The sequence below is a fragment of the Pristiophorus japonicus genome, chromosome 9, assembly GCF_044704955.1.
Source record: "Pristiophorus japonicus isolate sPriJap1 chromosome 9, sPriJap1.hap1, whole genome shotgun sequence".
In the NCBI taxonomy this organism is placed as follows: Eukaryota; Metazoa; Chordata; class Chondrichthyes; family Pristiophoridae; genus Pristiophorus; species Pristiophorus japonicus.
In genome coordinates this window covers 224140889-224166702 of record NC_091985.1, presented here as the reverse complement: position 1 = coordinate 224166702, position 25814 = coordinate 224140889, and the positions used below count along the sequence as shown (strand labels likewise).

At 47.4% G+C, this 25814-nt stretch overlaps 2 protein-coding genes across 2 annotated transcripts in view; one reads left to right on the top strand and one right to left on the bottom strand.

Moving 5' to 3' along the window:
- Window positions 1–10794: 10794 nt before the first annotated feature.
- Window positions 10795–17872, bottom strand: LOC139273766 (zinc finger protein 79-like). Its single transcript, XM_070890835.1, has 2 exons — window positions 17844–17872; window positions 10795–12561 (listed from the first exon to the last, which is right to left on the bottom strand). The coding sequence occupies exon 2, from the start codon at window positions 11673–11675 to the stop codon at window positions 10941–10943; it is 735 nt and encodes a 244-aa protein (XP_070746936.1). The 5' UTR covers window positions 11676–12561; window positions 17844–17872; the 3' UTR covers window positions 10795–10940.
- A 1857-nt stretch (window positions 17873–19729) lies between these two features.
- Window positions 19730–25814, top strand: part of LOC139274165 (zinc finger protein 850-like) — a gene marked incomplete at its 5' end in the record, with an annotated part of 94420 nt that continues 88335 nt past the window's right edge. Inside the window, one exon of the mRNA XM_070891204.1 lies at window positions 19730–21123. Within this exon, the coding sequence (XP_070747305.1) occupies window positions 19730–21123 (1394 nt within the window). The remainder of the gene's footprint in view (window positions 21124–25814) is intronic.

The following is a 25814-nucleotide window of genomic DNA, read 5'->3' as shown; positions in this document are numbered from 1 at the left end:
GACACACCAGCGAGTTCACAAGTGACTGCGGGGGTTGGATTCTGCTGTTATTGCTGTTCATTCTGACAGTTGGGGTTTGTTTCTGCTGATGTTAATAACCCTATAACTGGGCTGGAGTTTAATATTCTGGATGAATGGGAAATAAATCAGCTTTGCTTTAAACACATTGCTGTAGATTTTTGTCTTTCCCACCTGAGTGTTTAGCATCACCTGGCTGGAGCTCAGAGAGGACAATCTGGGGGGAGGATCATACGGTGGGAACAGAACTTCAGCCTGGACACAGTCCTTCAGGGCCACACTGAGAGGGGCAAACAGCACGTTGGTCTTTCTCGTCTGTCTGCACTGACAGCAAAGTCGCCATGCAGGTTAATCTTGAGCTGTGTAAGAAATGTTCCCAGTGCTCTCTTCCATGGTTCAGACTCCTTTAGAAATGAACCCCAGTGCTTTGTTTACTTTTTAAATGGCTGTATTAACCCGCGTCGCTACTTTTAGTGATTTGTGTATCTGTACCCCTCGATCCCTTTGCCGCTCAACCCCATTTATACTCTTATTTCCCAAACAGAATGTGGCCTCCTTATTCTTCCTACCAAAACGCACCACCTCACACTGATCTATACTGAAATTCATTTGCCAATTACACGCGCATTCTGCAAACTTATTAATGTCTTGCATTTTGTCACAGTCTTCCTCAGTATTAACTCTACCTCCCAATTTGTGTCATCTAAAAATTTGGAAATTGTACTTCTGATTCCTGAGTCCAAATCCTTTATTTAAATGGTGAAAAACAGTGGTCCCAGCACCGATCCCTGTGGAACACCACCTCCCACCTATTGCTAGAACAGTGGTCCCAGCACCGATCCCTGTGGAACACCACCTCCCACCTATTGCCAGAACAGTGGTCCCAGCACTGATCCCTGTGGAACATCACCTCCCACCTATTACCAGAACCGTGGTCCCAGCACCGATCCCTGTGGAACACCAACTCCCACCTATTGCCGGAACAGTGGTCCCAGCACCGATCCTTGTGGAACACCACCTCCCACCTATTGCCAGAACAATGGTCCCAGCACCGATCCCTGTGGAACACCACCTCCCACCTATTGCCAGAACAGTGGTCCCAGCACAGATCCCTGTGGAACACCACTCCCACCCTTTGCCAGTCTGAGTAGCTACTCTTAACCCCTACTCTCTGTTTCTTGTTTTATAACCAGCTTGCTATCCACAACAGTATGTAAGATCTACAAGATGACCAAAGTCAGGCCGCGTGGAGTGAAGGGCCAGGCAGCAGAGTGGATGGAAAAATGGCTGCTTAACAGAAATCATTTGTTGGAGTTGAGGGCAGTTTGTTGCCATATTTTCATCCATTCTGTTACCTGACCTTTGACTCCACACGACCTGACCGTGGTCATTTTGTCAGACGGTACATACTGCAGACACAGTGAACCAGTGGTGGGAGGGGGTGGAGATTGAGTCCTGGACAGGGACATTGATGAAGTGGATTTCTCTGAGTTTTGAGGCAGCGCTAGTGGCATTTTCACCTCTTTCCAGTTTTTAAAATAATCTTATTGCCAGTTTATTAAAGCCATTAAAAGCCTCTCCGATAGGTCGTACAATACAATGAGGCCTGATAGCTTTCTATCAGAGTTAGAATCACAGCTAGAAAGCATTTAGTGACTGAGCCAGACTGGGCCGGGCCTAAGGTGCGAGTTAGTGATGGAAATGTGGTGGCCAGCGTACTTGGCCCCAGGGCTGAGAACCTGGGCACTCAGGTCTCTGTATCATTGATGAATTTTGTTCATTGCCCAGTCTCAGTCGAATGGCGGGTCATCTTGCTGTCCAGTGGAGGCGGGGATCCCCAGTGGAGGGCTCTCCATGCAGGGTGCATAAGAACATAACAGATAGGAGCCGGAGTAGGTCATTTTGGCCCTTCGGGTCTGCTCCGCCATTTAAGAAGATCATGGCTGATCTTCTACCTAAACTCCATCTTCCTGCACTATCCCCATATCCCTTAATTCCCTTAGTTCCCCAAAAATGATCGCCTTCTGTCTTGAATCTACTCAATGGCTGAGCATCTACAGCTCTCTGGAGTAGAGATTTCCAAAGATTCACCATCTTCTGAGTGAGGAAATTTCTCCTCATCTCTGTCCTAAATGTCCTACCCCTTATTTTGCAGCGTGGATGAGCACACAAATCGATTTCCGCACACAGAGCAGGTGAACGGCCTCCCCCAGTGTGAACTCGCTGGTGTGTCAGCAGCGTGGATGAGCAAGCGAATCCCTTCCCACACATGGGGCAGGTAAATGGCCTCCCCCAGTGTGAGTGCATTATTGTGCAATGAGGGTGAATGACTGAACCTCTTCCCACAGTGAGAGCAACTGAACTGTTTCTCGTCAGTGTGAACTCGCTGGTGTTGAATCAGATCCTCAGAGCTTTTAAACCAGTTCACACTGTCGGATTATTTAAAAGGTTTCTCATCATTGTGAACCTGTTGGTGTTTCAGAAGGTGTGATGAATTAGTGAATCCCTTCTCACACATGGAGCAGATGAACAGCCTCCCCCCAGTGTGCCTGTAGTGATGAGTTTCCAGCTCAGACAGGTAACTGAATTCCTTCCCACAGTCCACACATTCCCACGGTTTCTCCGTGGTGCGGGTGTCCTTGTGTCTCTCCAGGTTGGATGATCAGTTGAAGCCTCGTCCACACAAAGAACACCTGTACGGTTTCTCCCCGCTGTGAATGGTGCGATGTGTAACTGGTTAAAGCTCTTTCCTCAGGCAGTGCACTGGAACACTCTCATTCGGATGTGTGTGTCTCGGTGCTTTTCCAGTCACACTGATGTTTGATATCTTTTCCCACAGACAGAACAGACAAACATTTTTCCTTCCACATTCAAAGGCCGATGATATTCAGGTGGTGATGAAACGAGTGACTCTCTCAGATCTTGACTATATGTTTGGTTTGATTTTCTCATCTGCAAATCCTCCCCTTCTAATACACTGTAAAAGGAGTTTACAAAAATCATCACTAAGTATAGGATAGAAATTCAGAAGAGACAATTCTAGTTTAAATGGAACATTCTTTCCTCTCTTCTTTCCCCTAAAGTTGTAAATCCCCGTCCCACACACTCTCCCTCCTCCCTGTACTGAAGCCCAAATCCATTGCACCATCTGCAACGTTTTCCCTTTTGGTCGACTTCTCTCCTCCCCTGAAGGTGCTGACTCTGTCTGGGTTCAGTTCTGCACTCACTGGTTCCCCTCCCTCTCCTCCCCTGAAGGTGCTGACTCTGGCTGGGTTCAGTTCTACACTCACTGGTTCCCCTCTCCCTCCCTCCCCTGAAGGTGCTGACTCTGTCTGGGTTCAGTTCTACACTCACTGGTTCGCCTCCCTCTCCTCCCGTGAAGGTGCTAACTCTGGTGGGTTCAATTCCACACTCACTGGTTCCCCACCTTTTGTGAAATGCTTTGGGCACTTTATTAAACATATACCCAGCAGAAGCACATTAATCTAATGGGAGATCACTGACACATGAACAGCCAGCGTGGGAGCCTCCTGAGAGTCCGGCCCCATTACAGCTTGTATTTACAAGAGCTGGGACAAGGAAAGAGTCCCATTCAAATCACTGGTACATTTGATAACTAAAATAGTAATTTTGCCTTAATTTATAAACGCTCCCTGACCAGTCCCCATTTCTCCTACATTTACAAACGCTCCCTAACCAGTCCCCATTTCTCCATTTACAAACACTCCCTGACCGTCCCCAGTTCTCCTACATTTACAAACGCTCCCTGACCAGTCCCCATTTCTCCATTTACAGACACTCCCTGACCGTCCCCATTTTTCCTACATTTACAAACGCTCCCTGACCAGTCCCCATTTCTCCTCCATTTACAAACGCTCCCTAACCAGTCCCCATTTCTCCATTTACAGACACTCCCTGACCAGTCTCCATTTACAGACACTCCCTGACCAGTCCCCATTTCTCCATTTACAGACGCTCGCTGACCAGTCCCCATTTACAGACGCTCGCTGACCAGTCCCCATTTACAGACGCTCCCTGACCAGTCCCAATTTCTCCATTTACAGACGCTCCCTAACCAGTACCCATTTCTCCTCCATTTGCAGACACTCCCTGACCAGTCCCCATTTCTCCATTTACAGATGCTCCCTGACCAGTTCCCATTTCTCCATTTACAGATGCTCCCTAACTAGTACCCATTTCTCCTCCATTTACAGACACTCCCTGACCAGTCCCCATTTCTCCTCCATTTACAGATGCTCCCTGACCAGTCCCCATTTCTCCTCCATTTACAGACACTCCCTGACCAGTCCCCATTTCTCCATTTACGGATGCTCCCTGACCATTCCCCATTTCTCCTCCATTTACACATGCTCCTTGACCAGTCCCCATTTCTCTTCCATTTACAGACACTCCCTGACCAGACCCCACTTCTCCTCCATTTACAGACGCTCCCTAACCAGTCCCCATTTCTCCTATATTTACAGACACTCCCTGACCAGTCCCCATTTCTCCTATATTTACAGATACTCCCTGACCAGACCCCATTTCTCCTATATTTACAGACGCTCTCTGACCAGTCCCCATTTCTCCTATATTTACAGACACTCCCTGACCAGACCCCATTTTACTTCCATTTACAGATGCTCCCTGACCAGTCCACATTTCTCCTCCATTTACAGATGCTCCCTGACCAGTCCACATTTCTCCTCCATTTACAGACACTCCCTGACCAGTCCCCATTTCTCCTATATTTACACACGCTCCTGACTCGCTGGGGATTTCCTGGCACTTCCTGGTTGACCTGGAGTTTGTGTCTGAAACTGGCGGGTAGTTGTGGGGAGGTGGATAATGCGGAGTGTTGTCTCTCGAGCCTGGGCCCGCACTTGGTGTGTGTGAAGACCCCCCAGGGGTTAGGAAAAGCGGGGGCGGGGCCAGAGCAAGTCGTCGGCTGGTCTTCCAACCAATCAGTGTCCGAGGGGCGGGGCTTGCGGCACCCAGTGGGCGGGGCTGAGCCCGGATCTCCCTGATTGGCTGAAACTCTGCCCCATTGTTAAAGCTGATTTCTCTCAAACTCCAGGAGGAAACGGGACCTTCCTGTTGTGGCTTTAAACAGATGGAACCCTGTGGGGTGGAGCAAACATTGCAACATTTGTTTGTGAAATGTATTGATTCAGGACAGACAGCAGGGATTCAGGAAATAACACAATGCAGTGAGAAAGGAAATGCAGTGGATGTTGTGTAGATGGATTGTCAAAAGGTGTTTGATAAGGTACCAGACAGGAGGCTTGTTGATCAAATTAAGGCTCACGGTATTAAAGGGAGTGGGGCAGTGTGGAGAGGAAGTTGGATAAAGGGCAGAAAACAGAGTAGTGGTTAATGGATGTTCTTCAGACTGGAGGGATGTAAACAGTGGTGTCCCCAGGGAGAGTGTTGGGACCAATGCTCTTCTTAATATAGAGAAATAATCTGGGCTTGGGTATATGGGGCACACGATAAAAATCCCCAGGGAACACCAAAAAGGACCCATGGCCAACTGTGAAGAGTACTTTAAGTGCCTTCATTGTCAATACACAGGTTAGTAATTGGGGCAGGTAGATGTGAAATGAAATTTAATTCAGAGAAATGTGCTGTGATAGATTTTGGGAGGAAATGGTAAAACTTTCAATGGAGTAGAGGAGCAGAGAGATTTACGGTTGTAAGATTCTAGCTAATTCCTTATCTTATTAAGGACTGAGAGTCTAGTGTTAGAACATAAGAACATAAGAAATAGGAGCAGGAGTAGGCCATCTGGCTCCTCGAGCCTGCTCCACCATTCAATAAGATCATGGCTGATCTGATCCTGGCCTCAACTCCACTTCCCTGCCCTCTCCCCATAACCCTTGACTCTCTTAATCTTTCAAAACTCTGTCTATCTCCACCTTAAATATGTTCAATGATTATTATTAGCAATTTTAATATCTTAAGAAATATAATTTGACCAGATTCTCTGTGCTCTACCACAACTGATATCCTAGGGGTAACATTTGCTAATGCAGTTCAGGAGTGTTTAAATTAATATGGCAGGGGGATGGGAACCTATGCAGCGAGACAGGGCGAAATAATATGGAGTCAGAAACAGATGGTAGAAAGGTAAAAAGCAATAGTGGAAGGCCAGGCAAACAAAGGCAAGAGACAAAAAGGGCCACACTACATCATAATTCTAAAAGGACAAAGGGTGTTAAAAAAACAAGCCTGAAGGCTTTGTGTCTTAATGCAAGGAGTATCCATAATAAGGTGGATGAATTAACACTGCAAATAGATGTTAACAGATATGATGTGATTGGGATTACAGAGACGTGGCTCCAAGATGATCAGGGCTGGGAACTCAACATCCAAGGGTATTCAACATTCAGGAAGGATAGAATAAAAGGAAAAGAAGGTGGAGTAGCATTGCTGGTTAAAGAGGAGATTAATGCAATAGTTAGGAAGGACATTAGCTTGGATGATGTGGAATCTATATGGGTAGAGCTGCAGAGCACCAAAGGGCAAAAAACGTTAGTGGGAGTTGTGTACAGACCTCCAAACAGCAGTAGTGATGTTGGGGAGGGCATCAAACAGGAAATTTGAGGTGCAGGCAATAAAGGTGCAGCAGTTATCATGGGTGACTTTAATATGCATATAGATTGGGCTAACCAAACTGGAAGCAATACGGTGGAGGAGGATTTCCTGGAGTGCATAAGGGATGGTTTTCTGGACCAATATGTCGAGGAACCAACTAGAGGGGAGGCCATCTTAGACTGGGTGTTGTGTAATGAGAGAGGATTAATTAGCAATCTCATTGTGCGAGACCCCTTGGGGAAGAGTGACCATAATACGGTGGAATTCTACATTAGGATGGAGAATGAAACAGTTAATTCAGAGACCATGGTCCAGAACTTAAAGAAGGGTAACTTTGAAGGTATGAGGCATGAATTAGCTAGGATAGACTGGCGAATGATACTTAAGTGGTTGACAGTGGATGGGCAATGGCAGACATTTACAGACCGCATGGATGAACTACAACAATTGTACATCCCTGTCTGGCGTAAAAATAAAAAAGGGAAGATGGCTCAACCGTGGCTATCAAGGGAAATCAGGGATAGTATTAAAGCCAAGGATGTGGCATATAAATTGGCCGGAAATAGCAGCGAACCCGGGGACTGGAAGAAATTTAGAACTCAGCAGAGGAGGACAAAGGGTTTGATTAGGGCAGGGAAAATAGAGTACAAGAGGAAACTTGCAGGGAACATTAAGACGGACTGCAAAAGCTTCAATAGATATGTAAAGAGAAAAAGGTTAGTAAAGACAAACATAGATCCCCTGCAGTCAGAATCAGGGGAAGTCATAACTGGGAACAAAGAAATGGCAGACCAATTGAACAAGTACTTTGGTTCGGTATTCATTAAGGAGGACACAAACAACCTTCCGGATATAAAAGGGGTCAGAGGGTCTAGTAAGAAGGAGGAACTGAGGGAAATCCTTATTAGTCGGGAAATTGTGTTGGAGAAATTGATGGGATTGAAGGCCGATAAATCCCCAGGGCCTGATGGTCTGCATCCCAGAGTACTAAAGGAGGTGGCCTTGGAAATAGCGATGCATTGACAGTCATTTTCCAACATTCCATAGACTCTGGATCAGTTCCTATGGAGTGTTGGGTAGCCAATGTAACCCCACTTTTTAAAAACAGGGAATTATAGACCGGTCAGCCTGACATCAGTAGTGGGTAAAATGATGGAATCAATTACTAAGGATGTCATAGCAGCGCATTTGGAAAGAGGTGACATGATAGGTCCAAGTCAGCATGGATTTGTGAAAGGGAAATCATGCTTGACAAATCTTCTGGAATTGTTTGAGGGTGTTTCCAGTAGATGTGGTATATTTGGACTTTCAAAAGGCTTTCGACAAGGTCCCACACAAGAGATTAATGTGCAAAGTTAAAGCACGTGGGAATGGGGGTAGTGTGCTGACGTGGGTTGAGAACTGGTTGTCAGACAGGAAGCAGAGTAGGAGTAAATGGGTACTTTTCAGAATGGCAGGCAGTGACTAGTGGGGTACCGCAAGGTTCTGTGCTGGGGCCCCAGCTGTTTACATTGTACATTAATGATTTAGACGAGGGGATTAAATGTAGTATCTCCAAATTTGTGGATGACACTAAGTTGGGTGGCAATGTGAGCTGCGAGGAGGATGCTGTGAGGCTGCAGAGTGACTTGGATAGGTTAGGTGAGTGGGCAAATGCATGGCAGATGAAGTATAATGTGGATAAATGTGAGGTTATCCACTTTGGTGGTAAAAACAGAGAGACAGACTATTATCTGAATGGTGACAGATTAGGAAAAGGGGAGGTGCAACGAGACCTGGGTGTCATGGTACATCAGTCATTGAATGTTGGCATGCAGGTACAGCAAGCGGTTAAGAAAGCAAATGGCATGTTGGCCTTCATAGCGAGGGGATTTGACTACAGGGGCAGGGAGGTGTTACTACAGTTGTACAGGGCATTGGTGAGGCCACACCTGGAGTATTGTGTACAAGTTTTGGTCTCCTAACTTGAGGAAGGACATTCTTGCTATTGAGGGAGTGCAGCGAAGGTTCACCAGACTGATTCCCGGGATGGCGGGACTGACATATCAAGAAAGACTGGATCAACTGGGCTTGTATTCACTGGAATGAGAGGGGATCTCATCGAAACGTTTAAAATTCTGACGGGTTTAGACAGGTTAGATGCAAGAAGAATGTTCCCAATGTTGGAGAAGTCCAGAACCAGGGATCACAGTCTAAGGATAAGGGGTAAGCCATTTAGGACTGAGATGAGGAGAAACTTCTTCACCCAGAGAGTGGTGAACCTGTGGAATTCTCTACCACAGAAAGTTGTTGAGGCCAATTCACTAAATATATTCAAAAAGAAGTTAGATGTAGTCCTTACTACTAGGGGGATCAAGGGGTATGGCGAGAAAGCAGGAATGGGGAACTGAAGTTGCATGTTCCGCCATGAACTCATTGAATGGCGGTGCAGGCTTGAAGGGCCGAATGGCCTACTCCTGCACCTATTTTCTATGTCTATGTTTCTATCAGAGTAAACATGCAAGTCCTGCATGTCCACAGTAACTGACACGATGTCAGCCCACTGGATAGAACCTCGGGTGCCCTGAGCTTGATCTCCGGTGTCTCCAGTCCTGACTGCCCCCTTACATCAGTCTCCCGTCACTTTTATACCCTGCAGTGATCCACCTCTGGCACCAGACTCTTCTTTGTCTTCTCTGCTGGGTTTTGGCAGGAAGCTGGGAAAAGACAGCTGGAATTTCTCTAATCTGTGATTTACAAGGACACTTTCCCTGGTTCACAGCAGTTACTTTTCTTCAGTAATTTTCTCATCATCCCTAAACTCCCCTGCCTGCTGTTAGTTGTTATTTTTTATAGTTTCACAATTATAGGTATAAACATCACATGTTATAATCTAATCTATTGTGTTACTCACTCTGGTTTGAGCTTACATTGTGGTTACTAACAGACAAACCCTGTTCTTTCCCCTGATCTGATTACAGATTCCAACAGTGGGTTCAGTGAATGGAATGTCTCATCAGTGTTGCCATGGCGACCTGTCTGCAGTGAATCGATTGTTTGAGTTTCTAACTCAGACTAAACTTCTCTTTCACGCTATACACATTATATCAGCCAGTTTATGTCAATGTGTTTTAGCCATGTTATGTTAATATCTCTCAAACCTACAAGGGGATCAGATACAGAAACCTTTAAAAGTAGGAGGACAAGTTGATAAAGTGGTTTAAAAAGCACATGTGATCCTAGGTTTTATAAATAGGGGTGTGGAGTACAAAAGGGCAAAGGTCATGTAAACCTGCACAAATCATTGGTTAGGCTGCAGGTCGAATATTGTGTCAGGCTTTAGGGCATCTTACACCAGGAAGGATGTCAAGGCCATGGAGAGGGTGCAGAGAGATTCACTGAGATGATACCAGGGACAAGAGCCTTTAGTTATTGGAGAGATTGGAGAAACTGGGGCTCTTTTCATTAGAACAAAGGGGAATTGGAGATCTGAGGGAGGTGTTCAAAATTTGATCAGGTAAATGAGGATAAACTATTTCCACCAGTCGGTGAGTCAGTAACTCGAGGGCATCAAATTCAAATCATCACCAAAAGGCTCAGACCCAGAAAGGAACTATCGAACACTCTGTACAACAATATTCGGGACACTCACTGTCTCTCCGGATCTGTGTCCAGGGAGAAGCTGATGGGTTTCTCTTATCTTTGGGTTAAATTTTGTTCTCATCGAGGTTATGGATGTCAGTGCTGGGGAAATGGGATATTCTGAGCACCTAGTGTGTGCCTAAACACTCTCCAGTCAGGTACAGCACGGGTTAGATACAGAGTAAAGCTTCCTCCACACTGTCCCATCAAACACTCCCAGGGCAGGTACAGCACAGGATTTCAACCGAGGCCCCATCAGCTCTCAACCAATATCACTCAAACTGATTATCTGGCCATTGCTGTTCATAGCAGCTTGCTGTGCACAAATCATCTGCTGCATTTCTGATACAACAGTGAATGTACTTCAAATGTACATTGATGTTGTGGTATTTCATTGGCTGTAAAGCACTTTGGGACATCCTGAGGTCATGTGAGGTGCTGCATAAGGACAGGTCTTTGTTAAATGGAGGAGAAAAGCTCCAAAAAAGGAACAGTTGGTAACAGGACAACAATTAGTCGTCTCTTATATTGGAGAAATCAAGGAATCGACAAACTGTGTGTTGGAACCAAAGCTATATCCAGAAAGCTATGTCAGATATCCAGAAAATTAAACTCCGGCCCAGTTACAGGGGACACACAGCCCAATTGTCAGAATGAACACGGTTCAGTCCCGATGTGATTAACAGCAGAATCCAACCCTGCAATCACATGTGAACTTGCTGGTGTTTCAGCCGGTTGGATGGATCAGAGAATCCCTTCCCACACACAGAGCAGGTGAACGGCCTCTCCCCAGTGTGAGTGCGTTGGTGCATCATCAGATGATTTCTGATTTTAAAGCTCTTCTCACAGTCAGAACATTTAAATGGTCTCTTATTGGTGTGAACAAGCTGGTGTACAGTGAGGTTGGATGACTGAGTGAATCGCTTTCCACACACACAGCAGATGAATGGTCTCTCCCCTGTGTGGATACGTTGGTGTATCATCAGCTCCATTTTGGTTTTAAAGCTCTTCTCACAGTCAGAACATTTATATGGTCTCTTATCAGAGTGAACAACTTGGTGTGCAGTGAGGCTGGATGAACGAGTGAATCTCTTCCCACACTCTGAGCAGGTGAACGGCCTCTCCCCAGTGTGAGTGCGTTGGTGCATCATCAGCTGATTTCTGCTTTTAAAGCTCTTCTCACAGTCAGAACATTTAAAAGGCTTCTTATTGGTGTGAACAACTTGGTGTGTAGTGAGATTGCATGACTGAGTGAATCCCTTCCCACACACAGAGCAGGTGAACGGCCTCTCCCCTGTGTGAAAAGATTGGTGTCTCATCAGACTATTTCTGCTTTTAAAGCTCTTCTCACAGTTAGAACATTTAAAAGGCCTCTTACTGGTATGAACAAGGAGGTGTGTAGTGAGCTGGGATGACTGAGTGAATCCCTTCCCACACATGGAGCAGGTAAACAGCCTCTCCCCAGTGTGTACTCGCTGGTGTCTCAGCAGATCAATTTTGGTTTTAAAGCTCTTCTCACAGTCAGAACATTTAAAAGCTCTCTCATCAGAGTGAACAAGTTGGTGTGACAGTAGATTCGCTGAACAGGTGAATCCCTTCCCACACACGGAGCTGGTGAACGACCTCTCATCAGAGTGAACAAGTTGGTGTGACAGTAGATTCGCTGAACAGGTGAATTCCTTCCCATACACGGAGCTGGTGAACGGCCTCTCGTCAGAGTGAACAAGTTTATGGCGCCTCAGCTCCCCGGAGCTTTTAAAGCACTTCCCGCAGTCCGGACATTTAAAAGGTCTCTCGTCAGTGTGAACTCGCTGGTGTGTCTTCAGCTGGGAAGAAATAGTGAATCCCTTCCCACACACGGGGCAGGTGAACGGCCTCTCCCCGGTGTGACTGCGCCGATGAATTTCCAGCAGGGACGGGGAACGGAATCCCTTGCCACAGTCCTCACATTCCCACGGTTTCTCCGTGGTGCGGGTGTCCTTGTGTCTCTCCAGGTTGAACGATCAGTTGAAGCCTTGTCCACACGCACAACACGTGTACGGTTTCTCCCTGCTGTGAATGGTGCAATGTTTTTTACGGCTGCGTAACTGGTTAAAGCTCTTTCCTCAGGCAGTGCACTGGAACACTATCACTCGTGTGTCTCGGTGCTTTTCCAGTCACACTAATGTTTGAAATCTTTCCTCACAGATAGAACAGACAAACATTTCTCCTTCCACATTCAAAGGCCAATGATATTCAGGTAACGATGAATCGAGTGACTCGGTCAGATCTTGATGTGATGTTTGGTTTGAGTTTCCCGTCTGTAAATCCTCCCCTTCTAATACGCTGTAAAAGAGTTTACAAAAGTCATCAATGTAAGTCCAGGGTAGGTAGAAAATCTAAACAGACAATTCCAGCTTCTATGGAATATTCTTTCCTCTTTTGTTCCCACAAACATGTGATCCAATCAAACTAAAAGAAGCCAAAATAAGCAACAAAAGCAAAGGGCACCTTCCCAACTGAACCAGAATGTTGTTCCCAGTGTGTATGAGACACTCTATACCCTGAGGTGCCACCGTCGCGGAAGGCATCAAGGAACCAGTGCACACCACATGCTCCCTCTCCAGGGCCATCCGGGCACCGACAAGGCAAAAGACTACAAGAATTAGGTGCAGGAATAGGCCATACGGCCCCTCGAGCCTGCTCCACCATTCAATAAGCTCATGGCTGGTCTTCAAACTCAGCTCCACCTTCCTGCCCTATCTCCATATCCCTTGATACCCCAGAGTCCAACAATCTATCTATCTCAGTCTTGAATATACTCAACACCTCAGCACCCACAGTCCTTTGGGGTGGAGAATTTCAAAGATTTACAACCCTCTGAGTGAACAAATTCCTCCTCATCTCAGTCTTATAATGGCCAACCCCCTTATCCTGAGACTGTGGGCCCTATTCCTAGATTCTCCAGCCAGGGGAAACAACCTCTCAGCATCTACCCTGTCAATGCCCCTCAGAATTTTACATCTTTCAATGAGATCCCCTCTTATTCTTCTAAACTCCAGAGAGTATAGGCCCATTCTACTCAATCTCTCCTATTAGGACAATCCCCCCAACTCAGGAATCAATCTGGTGAATTGCACTCCCTCTAAGACAAGTAGACCCTTCCTCAGATAAGGACCCCAACACTGTGCACTGCAGGTGTGGTCTCACCAAGGCCTTTTACAGTTGTAGCAAGACTTCCTTATTCTTGTACTCCAACCATCTTGCAATAAAGGCCAACATGCCTTCCTAATTGCTTACTGTACCTGCATGCCAGCTCTCTGTGTTTCCTGTGCGAGGACACCTAAATCTCTCTGAACACTAACATTTATTAGTTTTTCACTTTTTAAAAAATATTCTGTTTTTCTATTCTTCCTACCAAAGTGAATAACCTCACATTTCCCCACATTATGTTCCATCTGCCACCTTATTGCCCACTCACTGAAACTGTCCATATCCCTTTGCAGGGTCTTTGCGTCCTCCTCACAGCGTACTTTCCCACCTGGCTTTGTATCGTCAGCAAACTTGGATACACTGTACTTGATCCCTTCATCCAAGCAGGGAGGTCCTGCTGCAACTGTACAGGGTATTGGTAAGGCCGCACCTGGAGTACTGCGTGCAGTTTTGGTCACCTTACTTAAGGAAGGATATATTAGCCTTGGAGGGGGTACAGAGACGATTCACTAGGCTGATTCCGGAGATGAGGGGGTTACCTTATGATGATAGGTTGAGTAGACTGGGTCTATACTCATTGGAGTTCAGAAGGATGAGGGGTGATCTTATAGAAACATTTAAAATAATGAAAGGGATAGACAAGATAGAGGCAGAGAGGTTGTTTCCACTGGTCGGGGAGACTAGAACTAGGGGGCACAGCCTCAAAATATGGGGGAGCCAATTTAAAACCGAGTTGAGAAGGAATTTCTTCTCCCAGAGGGTTGTGAATCTGTGGAATTCTCTGCCCAAGGAAGCAGTTGAGGCTAGCTCATTGAATGTATTCAAATCACAGATAAATAGATTTTTAACCAATAAGGGAATTAAGGGTTATGGGGAGCGGGCGGGTAAGTGGAGCTGAGTCCACGGTCAGATCAGCCATGATCTTTTTGAATGGCGGAGCAGGCTTGAGGGGCTAGATGGCCTACTCCTGTTCCTAATTCTTATGTTCTTATGTTATGTTCTTATTATGTTTAATATAGATTGTAAATAGCTGAGACCAAAGCACTAGCACCCCACTAGTTACAGCCTGCCAACCGGATAATAACCCGTTTATCCCTAATCTCTGTTTTCCATCCGTTAACCAATCCTCTATCCATGCTAATATATTACCCCCAATTCCATGTGGCGCATCAAATGCATTTTGGAAATCCTGCAATATTACATCCACTGGTTCCCCTTCATCCACCCTACTAAAAAGGTAATAAATTTGTTCAACACGATTTCCCTTCCATAAAATCATGTTGACTCTGCATAACCAGACCATGATTTTCTAAATGCCCTGTTACCACTTCTGTAGTAATGGATTCCAGCATTTTCCCAATGACTGATGTCAGGCTAACTGGCCCGCAGTTCCCCGTTTTCGCTCTCCCTCCTTTCTTGACCGTGGAAGTGAGGCAGGCAGCCAGAGTGACCCACCCCCGGGCCCCGCCCATTCTGGACCTACAAGTTGCTGTTTTAGCCAGGCCCAGGAGAAGAACCTCTGTCTTACTCACCCTCACTCCGCACCGGGCGACCAAAGATTAGGAGCACGGAGCTAAATTGTAACCAAGAGTTAAGGAGCAGCCCCTTCAGGTAACTATTGAGGGGCTGCAACCTCTCACACTGAATATATACATGGCCCATGGACTCCTCTAGGCCACAAACATCACAGACGGCCCGGGAGTAGGATGAAGCAGAAAAAGAATGCGTATGACAGATGTCAGGTCGAGAATACATCTGAGAGATCTAACGGTTTATGTGCACAAATCATTGAAGGTGGCAGGACCGGTTATGAAAGCAGTTCAAAACGCTTCCAGGATCCTAGGCTTCATGAATAGAGGTTTAGAGTACAAAAGCGTGGAAATTATGATCAACCTGTATAAAAGACTGGTTCGGCCTCAACTGGAGTAGTGTGTCCAATTCTGGGCACCACACTTTAGGAGCGATGTGAAGGCCTAAGAGAGGGTGCAGAAAAGATTTATGGGAATGATGCCAAGGATGAGGGACTTCAGTAATGTGGATAAACTAAGAAGCTGGGGTTGTTCTCCTTAGAGCAGAGCAGATTTAACAGAGGTGTTCAAAATCATGCGGGGTCTGGACACAGTAGATAGAGAGAAACTGTTCCCATTGGTGGAAGGGTCAAGAACCAGAGCAAGTGGTCAGGATCTGGAATGCACGGCCTGAAGGGGTGGTGGAGGCTGAGTCAAAAGGGAGTTGGATAAGTACCTGAAGGAGGGAAATCTTTAGGTCTAGGGGGCAAAGGCAAGTGAGTGGGACTAGCTGAGGTGCTCTTGCAGAGAGCCGGCAAGGGTTTGACAGGCCGAATGTCCTTCAGTGCTGTAACCATTCTGTGATTCTAACGACACCTAGCTCTACCTCACCACCACTTCTCTCAACCTCTCCACAGTCTCTAATTTGTCAGACTGCTTGTACGACATCCAGTACCAGGTGAACAGAAATTTCCCCATCACAAACTCCGGTCTCTAGCCACCAACTCCATCCCTCTCTCTAGCATCTGTCTGAGGCTGAACCAGACTGTTCGCAAACTTGGTGTCATATTTGACCCTGAAATGGGCTCCGAGCACATATCTGCACCTTAATTAAACCACCCATTTCCACCCCCATAACATTGCTCGTCTCCGCCCTTGCCTCAGCTCATCTGCTGCAGAAGCCCTCAAGCAGGCCTTTGTTACCCCTAGACTTGACTACTCCAACAAACTCCTGGCTGGCCTCCCACAATCTACCCTACGTTATCCTGAGGTCATCCAAAACTCGGCAGCCCATGTCCTAATTCGCACCAAATCCCATTCATCCATCATCCCTGTGCTCGCTGACCTACACTAGCTCCATTTTGCAACACCTCAATTTCAAAATTCTCATCCTTGTTTACATATACCTCCATGGGTTCGCCCCTCTCTATCTCTGTAATCTCCTTCAGCCTCATAAGCTCACATCTCCCCATTTATCTGATCTCCTCAAATTCTGCCCTCTTGAGGATCCCTAATTATAAACACTTAAACCATCGGTGGTCCTGCCTTCTGTTGCCTAGGCCCAAAACTCAAACTCCCTCACTCTGCAGGTAGGAGGTTTAGAGGGTAAATTTCTTCACCCAGAATTTAGTGGGAGTCTGGAACTCACTGCCTAAAAGGGTGGTCGAGACAGAAACCATCATAACATTTAAAAAGTACTTGGATCTGCACTTGAAGTGCCGTAACCTACAGGGCTACAGATCAAGAGCTGGAAAGTGGGATTAGCCTGGATAGCTGTTTGTCGGCCGGTACGGACACGATGGGCCGAAATGGCCTCCTTCCATGCTGTAAGTTTCTGTGATTCTATGATTCTAAATCTTTTCGCCTCGGTGACAAATTATAACACTCCTGTGAAGTGCCTTTGGATATTTTACTACATTAAAGGCGCAATATAAATAGAGGCTGCTGCTGTGAGGTGATGAAGAGCCTGTTGCCCAGGTTACTGCTGTGAGGTGATGAAGAGCCTGTTGCCCAGGTTACTGCTGTGAGGTGATGAAGAGCCTGTTGCCCAGGTTACTGCTGTGAGGTGATGAAGAGCCTGTTGCCCGGGTTACTGCTGTGAGGTGATGAAGAGCCTGTTGGCAAGGTTACTGCTGTGAGGTGATGAAGAGCCTGTTGCCCAGGTTACTGCTGTGAGGTGATGAAGAGCCTGTTGCCCAGGTTACTGCTGTGAGGTGATGAAGAGCCTGTTGCCCGGGTTACTGCTGTGAGGTGATGAAGAGCCTGTTGCCCAGGTTACTGCTGTGAGGTGATGAAGAGCCTGTTGCCCAGGTTACTGCTGTGAGGTGATGAAGAGCCTGTTGCCCAGGTTACTGCTGTGAGGTGATGAAGAGCCTGTTGCCCAAGTTACTGCTGTGAGGTGATGAAGAGCCTGTTGCCCAGGTTACTGCTGTGAGGTGATGAAGAGCCTGTTGCCCGGGTTACTGCTGTGAGGTGATGAAGAGCCTGTTGCCCGGGTTACTGCTGTGAGGTGATGAAGAGCCTGTTGCCCAGGTTACTGCTGTGAGGTGATGAAGAGCCTGTTGCCCAGGTTACTGCTGTGAGGTGATGAAGAGCCTGTTGCCCAGGTTACTGCTGTGAGGTGATGAAGAGCTTGTTGCCCAGGTTGCTCCGTCTCGCGAGCATTGGGATCCCAAAGCTCCGCCCACTCATTGTTCCTGCCCAAGGTGGCCGCGCATGCGCTGTGACCCCGCCTTGTGCAAGATGGCGGCCAGTGATCCCGCTGACCCGGGCCTGTCACCGCGGGGCAAACACGAGGCCTGTGCATTCTGATTCCGCGCCTGAGGCCTACACCGGGTGTTTATTAAGCTCCCCGGCCAAACCACGGGTCCACATCCTCCCCCGCGCCCACAATCTCCTACCGCCTACCCGAAGCGTCTCTTCGACCAACGTCTGCTGTACCAGCCGCGCATGCTCATTGAGGGAGATCCGGGCTCAGCTCCGCCCACCGCAGGAAGCTCCGCCTCTTACTCACTCCGATTGATTGGAGGACCAACCGCCCGCTAGGTCCTCCAGCTCCGCCCCCGCTCTTCCTATTGTTCCGGAGCTAGCGTCAATCTCCCGGGCAGTGTGAGCTGAGCATGCGCAGAGCGAGCACTGGAGACACACGGACGGTGAGACGAGCTCAGGCTGGAGCCGGACTCTACACCGGGTGAGAATCAGCGGGGCGCAGGGGAGTCATCGATCGGCAAGTGGGCGGGGAGGCTTCATAAACAACTGGTGTAGGCCGCAAGCCCCGAGTAATAACCCGAAACTCCCGCGTTTGCAGCGACGGATTTTTTTCTTCCGGTAACAGGCCCCGATTAACCACCATCTTTGTGCAGGAAGGTTCAGAGTGCAGCCCGCTCGCTTCATGGCGTAACCGCGCATGCGCAGCCAACTTGGCAGGGCAACAATTAGTGGGCAAGGCTCCAGTGCCCAGGACTGAAATCATTGTCTCATTTATTTTATTCCCACTCTCCACAAATCGTATTTCTCACCATCTCTCCTGAAGGCGTTGGTAAGTGCCCAGCTTATCGTTTACATCCCACACAATTCTAACAGAAGAGCCCCAGAGCTGAGTCCCCTTGTATACTCCCAGGGTTAGACTCCCCATGTACAGTCCCAGGATTAGAATCCCCACGTACAGTCTCACGGTTTGAATCCCCACGTACAGTCTCACGGTTTGAATCCCCATGTACAGTCGCAGGGTTAGACTCCCCATGTACAGTCCCAGGCTTAGAATCCCCATGTACAGTCCCAGGTTTAGAATCCAGCGCACGGAAGTGGAAATTAGGCTTCAGTGTTACAAGTTTCATCAGTTACAGCCTTTTAAAATGTTTGTGGTCAGGTATTCAAATTCCCGGATAACTCTAATCCTGGGTTTAAAGGAGGGGAGAGCTGTGTTTAAATCAAATAGTTTTTTGGAGATTTTCTGAGAGAAGAATCTGGTCAGTTTGAAACTCTGAAAGTGAAATAATTGGTTGGAAATTTCCAATTAGTTGTTTTTGACCAGGGAGGAGGAATTCTGTAACAAGGAAAGAACCGGGCAAGATTTGAAAGGTTTTAACAAAGAGTTCGAGAGACTCTTACATTTGGGATCTTTATTTTGTCCACTCGAGGAGTTAGATAACAAACTTCCTCATGTGAATGTAGAGCTGGAGTATTAGGCCGTGATCTGTTTACATGTTCATCTTCTGTTAAATACATTTTCTGAGTGAATTTAAATTTAAAACTTGGTTTGCAGGCGTGATACTCTATCCGCACAGCAAAGGTGAGAGAGATGCTGTGGGGCACATGCTAAGTCCCTAGCTGAAAGTGATTAACAGTCTAGGTTATGGGTTAAATGATCCCAGGCATGTGAAGGAACATTGTATAGAAACTAGAATTGTCTGTTCTGTATTTCTATCCTGTACTTACAGTGATGACTTTTGTAAACTCCTTTTACAGGATATTAGAAAGAGAGGATTTATAGATGGGAAACTCAAACCAAACATCATATCAAGATATGACAGAGTCACTCAATTCATCAGGACCTGAATATTATCGGCCTTTGAATGTGGAAGGAGAAATACTTGTCTGTTCTGTCTGTGGGAAAGGATTTCAAACATCAGTGTGACTGGAAAAGCACCGACACACACACCCGAGTGAGAGTGTTCCAGTGCACTGACTGTAGAAAGGGCTTTAACCAGTTACACAGCCTGAAAAAACATTGCACCATTCACAGCGGGGAGAAACCATACACGTATTCTGTGTGTGAACGAGGCTTCAACTGATCGTCCAACCTGGAAAGGCACAAGGACACCCGCACCACGGAAAAAGCGTGGAAATGTGGGGAATGTGGGAAGGGCTTCAATTACCCGTCTGAGCTGGAGATTCATCGACGCAGTCACAGTGGGGAGAGACCGTTCATCTGCTCCGTGTGTGGGAAGGGATTCACTAAGTCATCCAAACTGCTGATGCACCAGCGAATTCACACCGGGGAGAAGCCGTTCACCTGCTGTGTGTGTGGAAAGGGATTCACTCTGTCATCCAACCTGCTGGCACATAAACGAGTTCACACTGGGGAGAGGCCGTTTACCTGCTCTGAGTGTGGGAAGGGATTCACTCAGTTATCCACCCTGCAGAAACACCAACGAATTCATACTGGGGAGAGACCGTTCACCTGCTCTGAGTGTGGGAAGGGATTCACTCATTCATCCGGCCTCCTGAATCACCAGCGAGTTCACACTGGGGAGAGGCCATTCATTTGCTCAAAATGTGGGAAGAGATTCACTCGGTCATCCAACCTGCTGGCACACAACAAGCAAGTTCACACCGGGGAGAGGCCGTTCACTTGTTCCGTGTGTGAGAAGGGATTCGCTCAGTTATCCAGCCTGCTGACACACAAACGAGTTCACACTGGGGAGAGGCCGTTCACCTGCTCCGAGTGTGGGAAGGGATTTGCTCAGTTATCCACCTTGCGGAATCACCAGCGAGTTCACACTGGGGAGAGGCCGTTCACCTGCTCCGAGTGTGGGAAGGGTTTCACTGATTCATCCAGCTTGCTGAAACACCAGCGAGTTCACACTGGGGAGAGACCGTTCACCTGCCTCGTGTGTGAGAAGCGATTCAGTCGGTCATCCAACCTGCTGGCGCATAAACGAGTTCACACTGGGGAGAGGCCGGTCACCTGCTCCGTCTGTGGGAAGGGATTCACTGCACTAGCCAGTCTCCAGAAACACCAGCTAGTTCACACTGGGGAGAGATTGTTCACCTGCTCGGAGTGTGGAAAGGGATTTACTCAGTCCTCCAACCTGCTGGCACACAACAAGCAAGTTCACACTGAGGGCAGGCCATTCACTTGCTCCGAATGTGGGAAGCGATTCGCTCTGTCATCCGGCCTCCTGAAACACCAGCGAGTTCACACTAGGGAGAGACTGTTTACTTGCTCCAAATGTGGGAAGGGATTCACTCGGTCATCCGACCTGCTGGTACACAACAAGCGATTTCACACTGGGGAGAGGCCGTTCCCTTGCTTCGTGTGTGAGAAGGGATTCGCTCAGTCATCCGACCTGCTGGTACACAACAAGCGAGTTCACACTGGGGAGAGGCCATTCTCTTGCTCCGTGTGTGGGAAGAGATTCATTGTGTCATCTGACCTCCTGAGACACCAGCGAGTTCACAATTGACTCCAGGGGTTGGAATCTGCTGTTAATCACATCCGTTACTGAACCATGTTCATTCTGGCAGTTGGAGTTTGTTTCTGCCGATGTTAATAACCCTATAACTGGGCTATAGTTTAATATTCTGTAAATGTCAAATAAATAGGCTTTCTTTTAAACACCGTGTGCCTAGTCCTTGATATCTCAAATGATAAGACGAGCTGATTGAGGACTTGTTCAGAACTGAGTGGAATACATCTTGGAACGGAGTTCCCACAACTTTTTAAAAGATGAATCTACAAGATGTCCAAGTCTGACATTCGATTTCACCCGATGGGAAATATTCTGATAATATGTTACTGTCACAGGGCAAAGCAGCAATGTTACTTTAACATCAGTTTAATCAAACTCAATGATCTCAATCCGATCCCCACAGTTAAACGTCTCCTTAAAGCTGACGGTGTCGGTAGTTCTGCAGCTCATTTCTCAGTGTTCATTCTTTATTTATTCATTCATTCTCGGGAGGTGCGCGAGCCGGGTTGGCATTCATTGCCCATCCATAATTGCCTGTTTAGGAGGTGGTGAGCCGCTGCCTTCTTGAATCATGCTGCAGTCTATGAATGAGAGGGTTTATCATAGAAACATATAAAAATCTGATGGGATTGGACAGGTTAGATGCAGGAAGAATGTTCCCGATGTTAGAGAAGTCCAGGAGTCACAGTCTAAGGATAAGGGGTAAGCCATTTAGGACTGAAATGAGGAGAAACTTCTTCACTCAGAGAGTTGTGACCCTGTTGAATATATCTAACGAACTGACCTCAAAAGGGAGTTAAATATGGTCCTTACGGCTAAAGGGATCAAGGGGCATGGAGAGAAAGCAGGAATTGGGTACTGAAGTTGCATGATCAGCCATGATCATATTGAATGGTGGTGCAGGCTCGAAGGGCCAAATGACCTACTCCTACACCTATTTTTTATGTTTCTGAGGTCAGGATGGTGCGTGACTTGGAAGGGAACTTGGAGGTGCTGGTCTTTCCATACACCTGCTCTCCTTGTCCTACACGGTGGAGATTATGGGTTTAGAAGGTGCTGTCGAAGAAGCCTTGGTGACTTGTTGCTCTAGTTGGTGCACACTACAGACATAGTGGTCCTCATCTTTTTAATCCAAGACAGGCCTCAGCCCAGTCATTTGTTCCCAATGTTGATACAGTAGTTCAAGACGTGCCAGGTATCAGGAGCAGTATCGAGAGGTGCCAGGTATCAGGAGCAGTATTGAGATGTGCCAGGTATCGGGAGTAGTATCCAGAGGTGCCAGGTATCGGGAGCAGTATCCAGAGGTGCCAGGTATCAGGAGCAGTATCCAGAGGTGCCGGGTATCAGGACCGACATGGATTATCTTCATTTATTCATATTTTAATAACTTTTTCTGAATGTGAGCCATGCCAAGTGCCAAGATATCGGACCACCATAGATGTTTTGGGAGCTTTATTCTGATTTTATCCCATGCTGTACCTGCCCTGTGATGTTAGAAAAGTTCCCTAGATTCTAGAACAGTCCCAGCGGATGGGAAAGTAACAATTGCTCATTGCACACAGTACTCTGCCTGACCATTTATTATGAGCATAACAATTGGTGACGAGGTAATGAACCGCGCAAAAATGCAAAGAACAGTCGGCAACCTGGAGAAGTTCTCAGAGGGGGACGATTGGGAGGCCTTCGTCGAGAGACTCGACCAATACTTCGTAGCCAACGAGCTGGAAGGGGACGAGAACGCGGTCAAACGAAGGGCGATCCTCCTAACTGTCTGTGGGGCAACAACCTATGGCCTCATGAAGAACCTCGTGGCCCCGGCTACACCAACAGAGAAATCCTACAAAGAACTGTGTACGCTGGTCCGGGAGTACCTAAATCCTAAGGAAAGTGTTTTAATAGTGAGATATCGGTTCTACACATGTCAATGATCGGAGGGCTAGGAAGTGGCGAGCTACGTCGCTGAACTATGGCCCCTTGCAGGACATTGTGAGTTTGAGGGATTCCGAGAACAAATGCTCAGAGACTTTTTTGTACTGGGCATCGGACATGAGACAATTCTTTGCAAACTGTTGACTGTTAAAACCCCAAATCTGAGTAAAGCCATAACGATAGCCCAGGCCCAGGCATTCACTGGAGTTCAGAAGAATGAGAGGGGACCTCATAGAAATGTTTAAAATTCTGATGGGTTTAGACAGGTTAGATGCAGGAAGAATGTTCCCAATGTTGGTGAATTCCAGAACCAGGGGACACAGTCTAAGGATAAGGGGTAAGCCATTTAGGACCGAGATGAGAAGGAATTTCTTCACCCAGAGAGTGGTGAACCTGTGGAATTCTCTACCACAGAAAGTTGTTGAGGCCAATTCACTAAATATATTCAAACAGGAGTTAGATGGAGTCCTTACTACTAGGGGAATCAAGGGGTATGGTGAGAAAGCAGGAATGGGGTACTGAAGTTGCATGTTCAGCCATGAACTCATTGAATGGCGGTGCAGGCTAGAAGGGCCGAATGGCCTACTCCTGCACCTATTTTCTATGTTTCTATGTCCACCAGCGACAACACCAAGCAGCTTTTGCAGAAGTATCGGCCAGTACTGTGCATAAAGTAACGTCGATTTTGAGCAGAAATGTACAGGGCAGAATGTACACGCTGGCTGCTGTGGCCCGACCTCAATTGACCCAGAGTCCGCCATCATCTATTAATGCGAGGCAGTTAACACCCTGTTGGCGCTGCGGGGGTGATCATTGGCCCCATCAATGCCGCTTTAAGAACTATGTGCGCAATGGTTGCAGAACAATGGGACACCTCCAACGAATGTGCAGGTGAGCTGCAAACCCTGCAAACTACCACGTTGCAGGGGAAGATCAGTCCTCAGTGGATCAGACGGAATTGGAAACTCGTACAGAGGAGGCAGAGGTGTACGGGGGTACACATGTTCATGACGAAATACCCACCAATAATGTTGAAAGTTGAACTGAACGGTATTCCTGTGTCTATGGAGCTGGACACAGAGGCAAGCCAGTCCATAATTAGTAAAACGGCCTTCGACAGGCTGTCGGGGAATAAGGCACACAGGCCAAAGCTCAGCCCCATTCACACCAAACTAAGGACTTATACAAAGGAACTAATCCCTGTAAATGGTAGTGCTGAAGTCATAGTCTCCTATGATGGAGTAGTACACAAACTCATGCTGTGGATTGTGCCAGGGGATGGCCCCACATTGTTTGGCAGAAGCTGGCTGGGAAAAATCCGCTGGAACTGGGACGACATCCGAGCGCTCTCGGCAGTCGACGACACTGCATGTACCCAGTTTCTAAGCAAATTCCTTTTGTTATTTGAGCCAGGCATTGGAAGTTTGTCAGGGGCGGAAGTGCGGATCCATTTGGTTCCCGGTACCCGACCCATCCATCACAAGGCTCGGGTGGTACCGTACATGATGCGTGAAAAAGTGGAAATCGAGCTGGGCAGGCTGCAACATGAAGATATCATCACACCGGTGGAATTCAACAACTGGGCCAGTCTGATTGTTCCGGTACTCGAGGATAGTACGGTTATAATTTGTGGGGATTATAAAATAATGATTAACCGTTTATCGCTGCAGGACCAGTACCCGCTACCCAAGGCAGTCGACCTATTTGCGACCCTAGCTGGAGGAAAGACATTCACCAAGGTGGAATGATGCAGGAGCTGGAGGAGTCTTCGAAGGGCCTCACCTGCATCAGCACGCACAAAGGTCTGTTTATTTACAACCGGTGCCCCTTCAGGATTCAGTCGGCTGCAGCAATCTTCCAGCAAAACATGGAAAGCCTGCTAAAGTCAGTTCCTTGCACAGTGGTCTTCCAGGACGACATATTGGTACAGGTCGGGACACCATGGAGCACTTGAAGAATCTGGAGGAGGTTCTGAGTCAGTTGGATTGCGTTGGGCTCAGGTTGAAATGCTCAAAGTGTGTTTTCCTGGCACAGGACGTTGAATTCTTAGGAAGGAGGATTGTAGCTGATGGCATCAGACCCACTGATGCTCAGACGGAGGCCATCAAGAACACGCTACAACCACGGAACGTGACGGAGCTGCGGTCGTTCCTGGGACTCCTTAACTACTTCGGTAATTTCCTACCTGAGTTAAACACCCTGCTAGATCCCCTGCATGCTCTATTGCACAAGGGAGATGACTGGGTATGGGGGAATTCACAAGAGGCTGTCTTTAAAAAAGACAGAAATTTACTGTGTTCCAACAAACTGCTTGTCCTGTATAACCCATGTAAACGACTAGTGTTAGCTTGTGATGCATCATCATATGGGGTCAGGTGTGTGTTACAACAGGCTAATGAATCGGGAATTTTGCAACCGGTTGCGTATGCATCCAGGAGTTTGTCCAAGGCCAAAAGGGCCTACAGCATGGTTGTAAAAGAGGCTCTGGCGTGCATTTATGTGGTAGAAAAAATGCACCAGTACTTGTTTGGCCTCAAGTTCGAGCTTAAAACTGACCACAAGCCGCTCATATCACTGTTCTCGGAGAGCAAAGGGATTAATACCAATGCCTTTGTCCACATCCAAAGATGGGCGCTCACGTTGTCGGCATACAACTATGTAATTCGCCACAGACCGGGCACAGAGAACTGCGCAGATGCTTTCAGTTGGCTACCATTGCCCACCACCAGGGTGGAAATGGCACAGCCAGTGGACT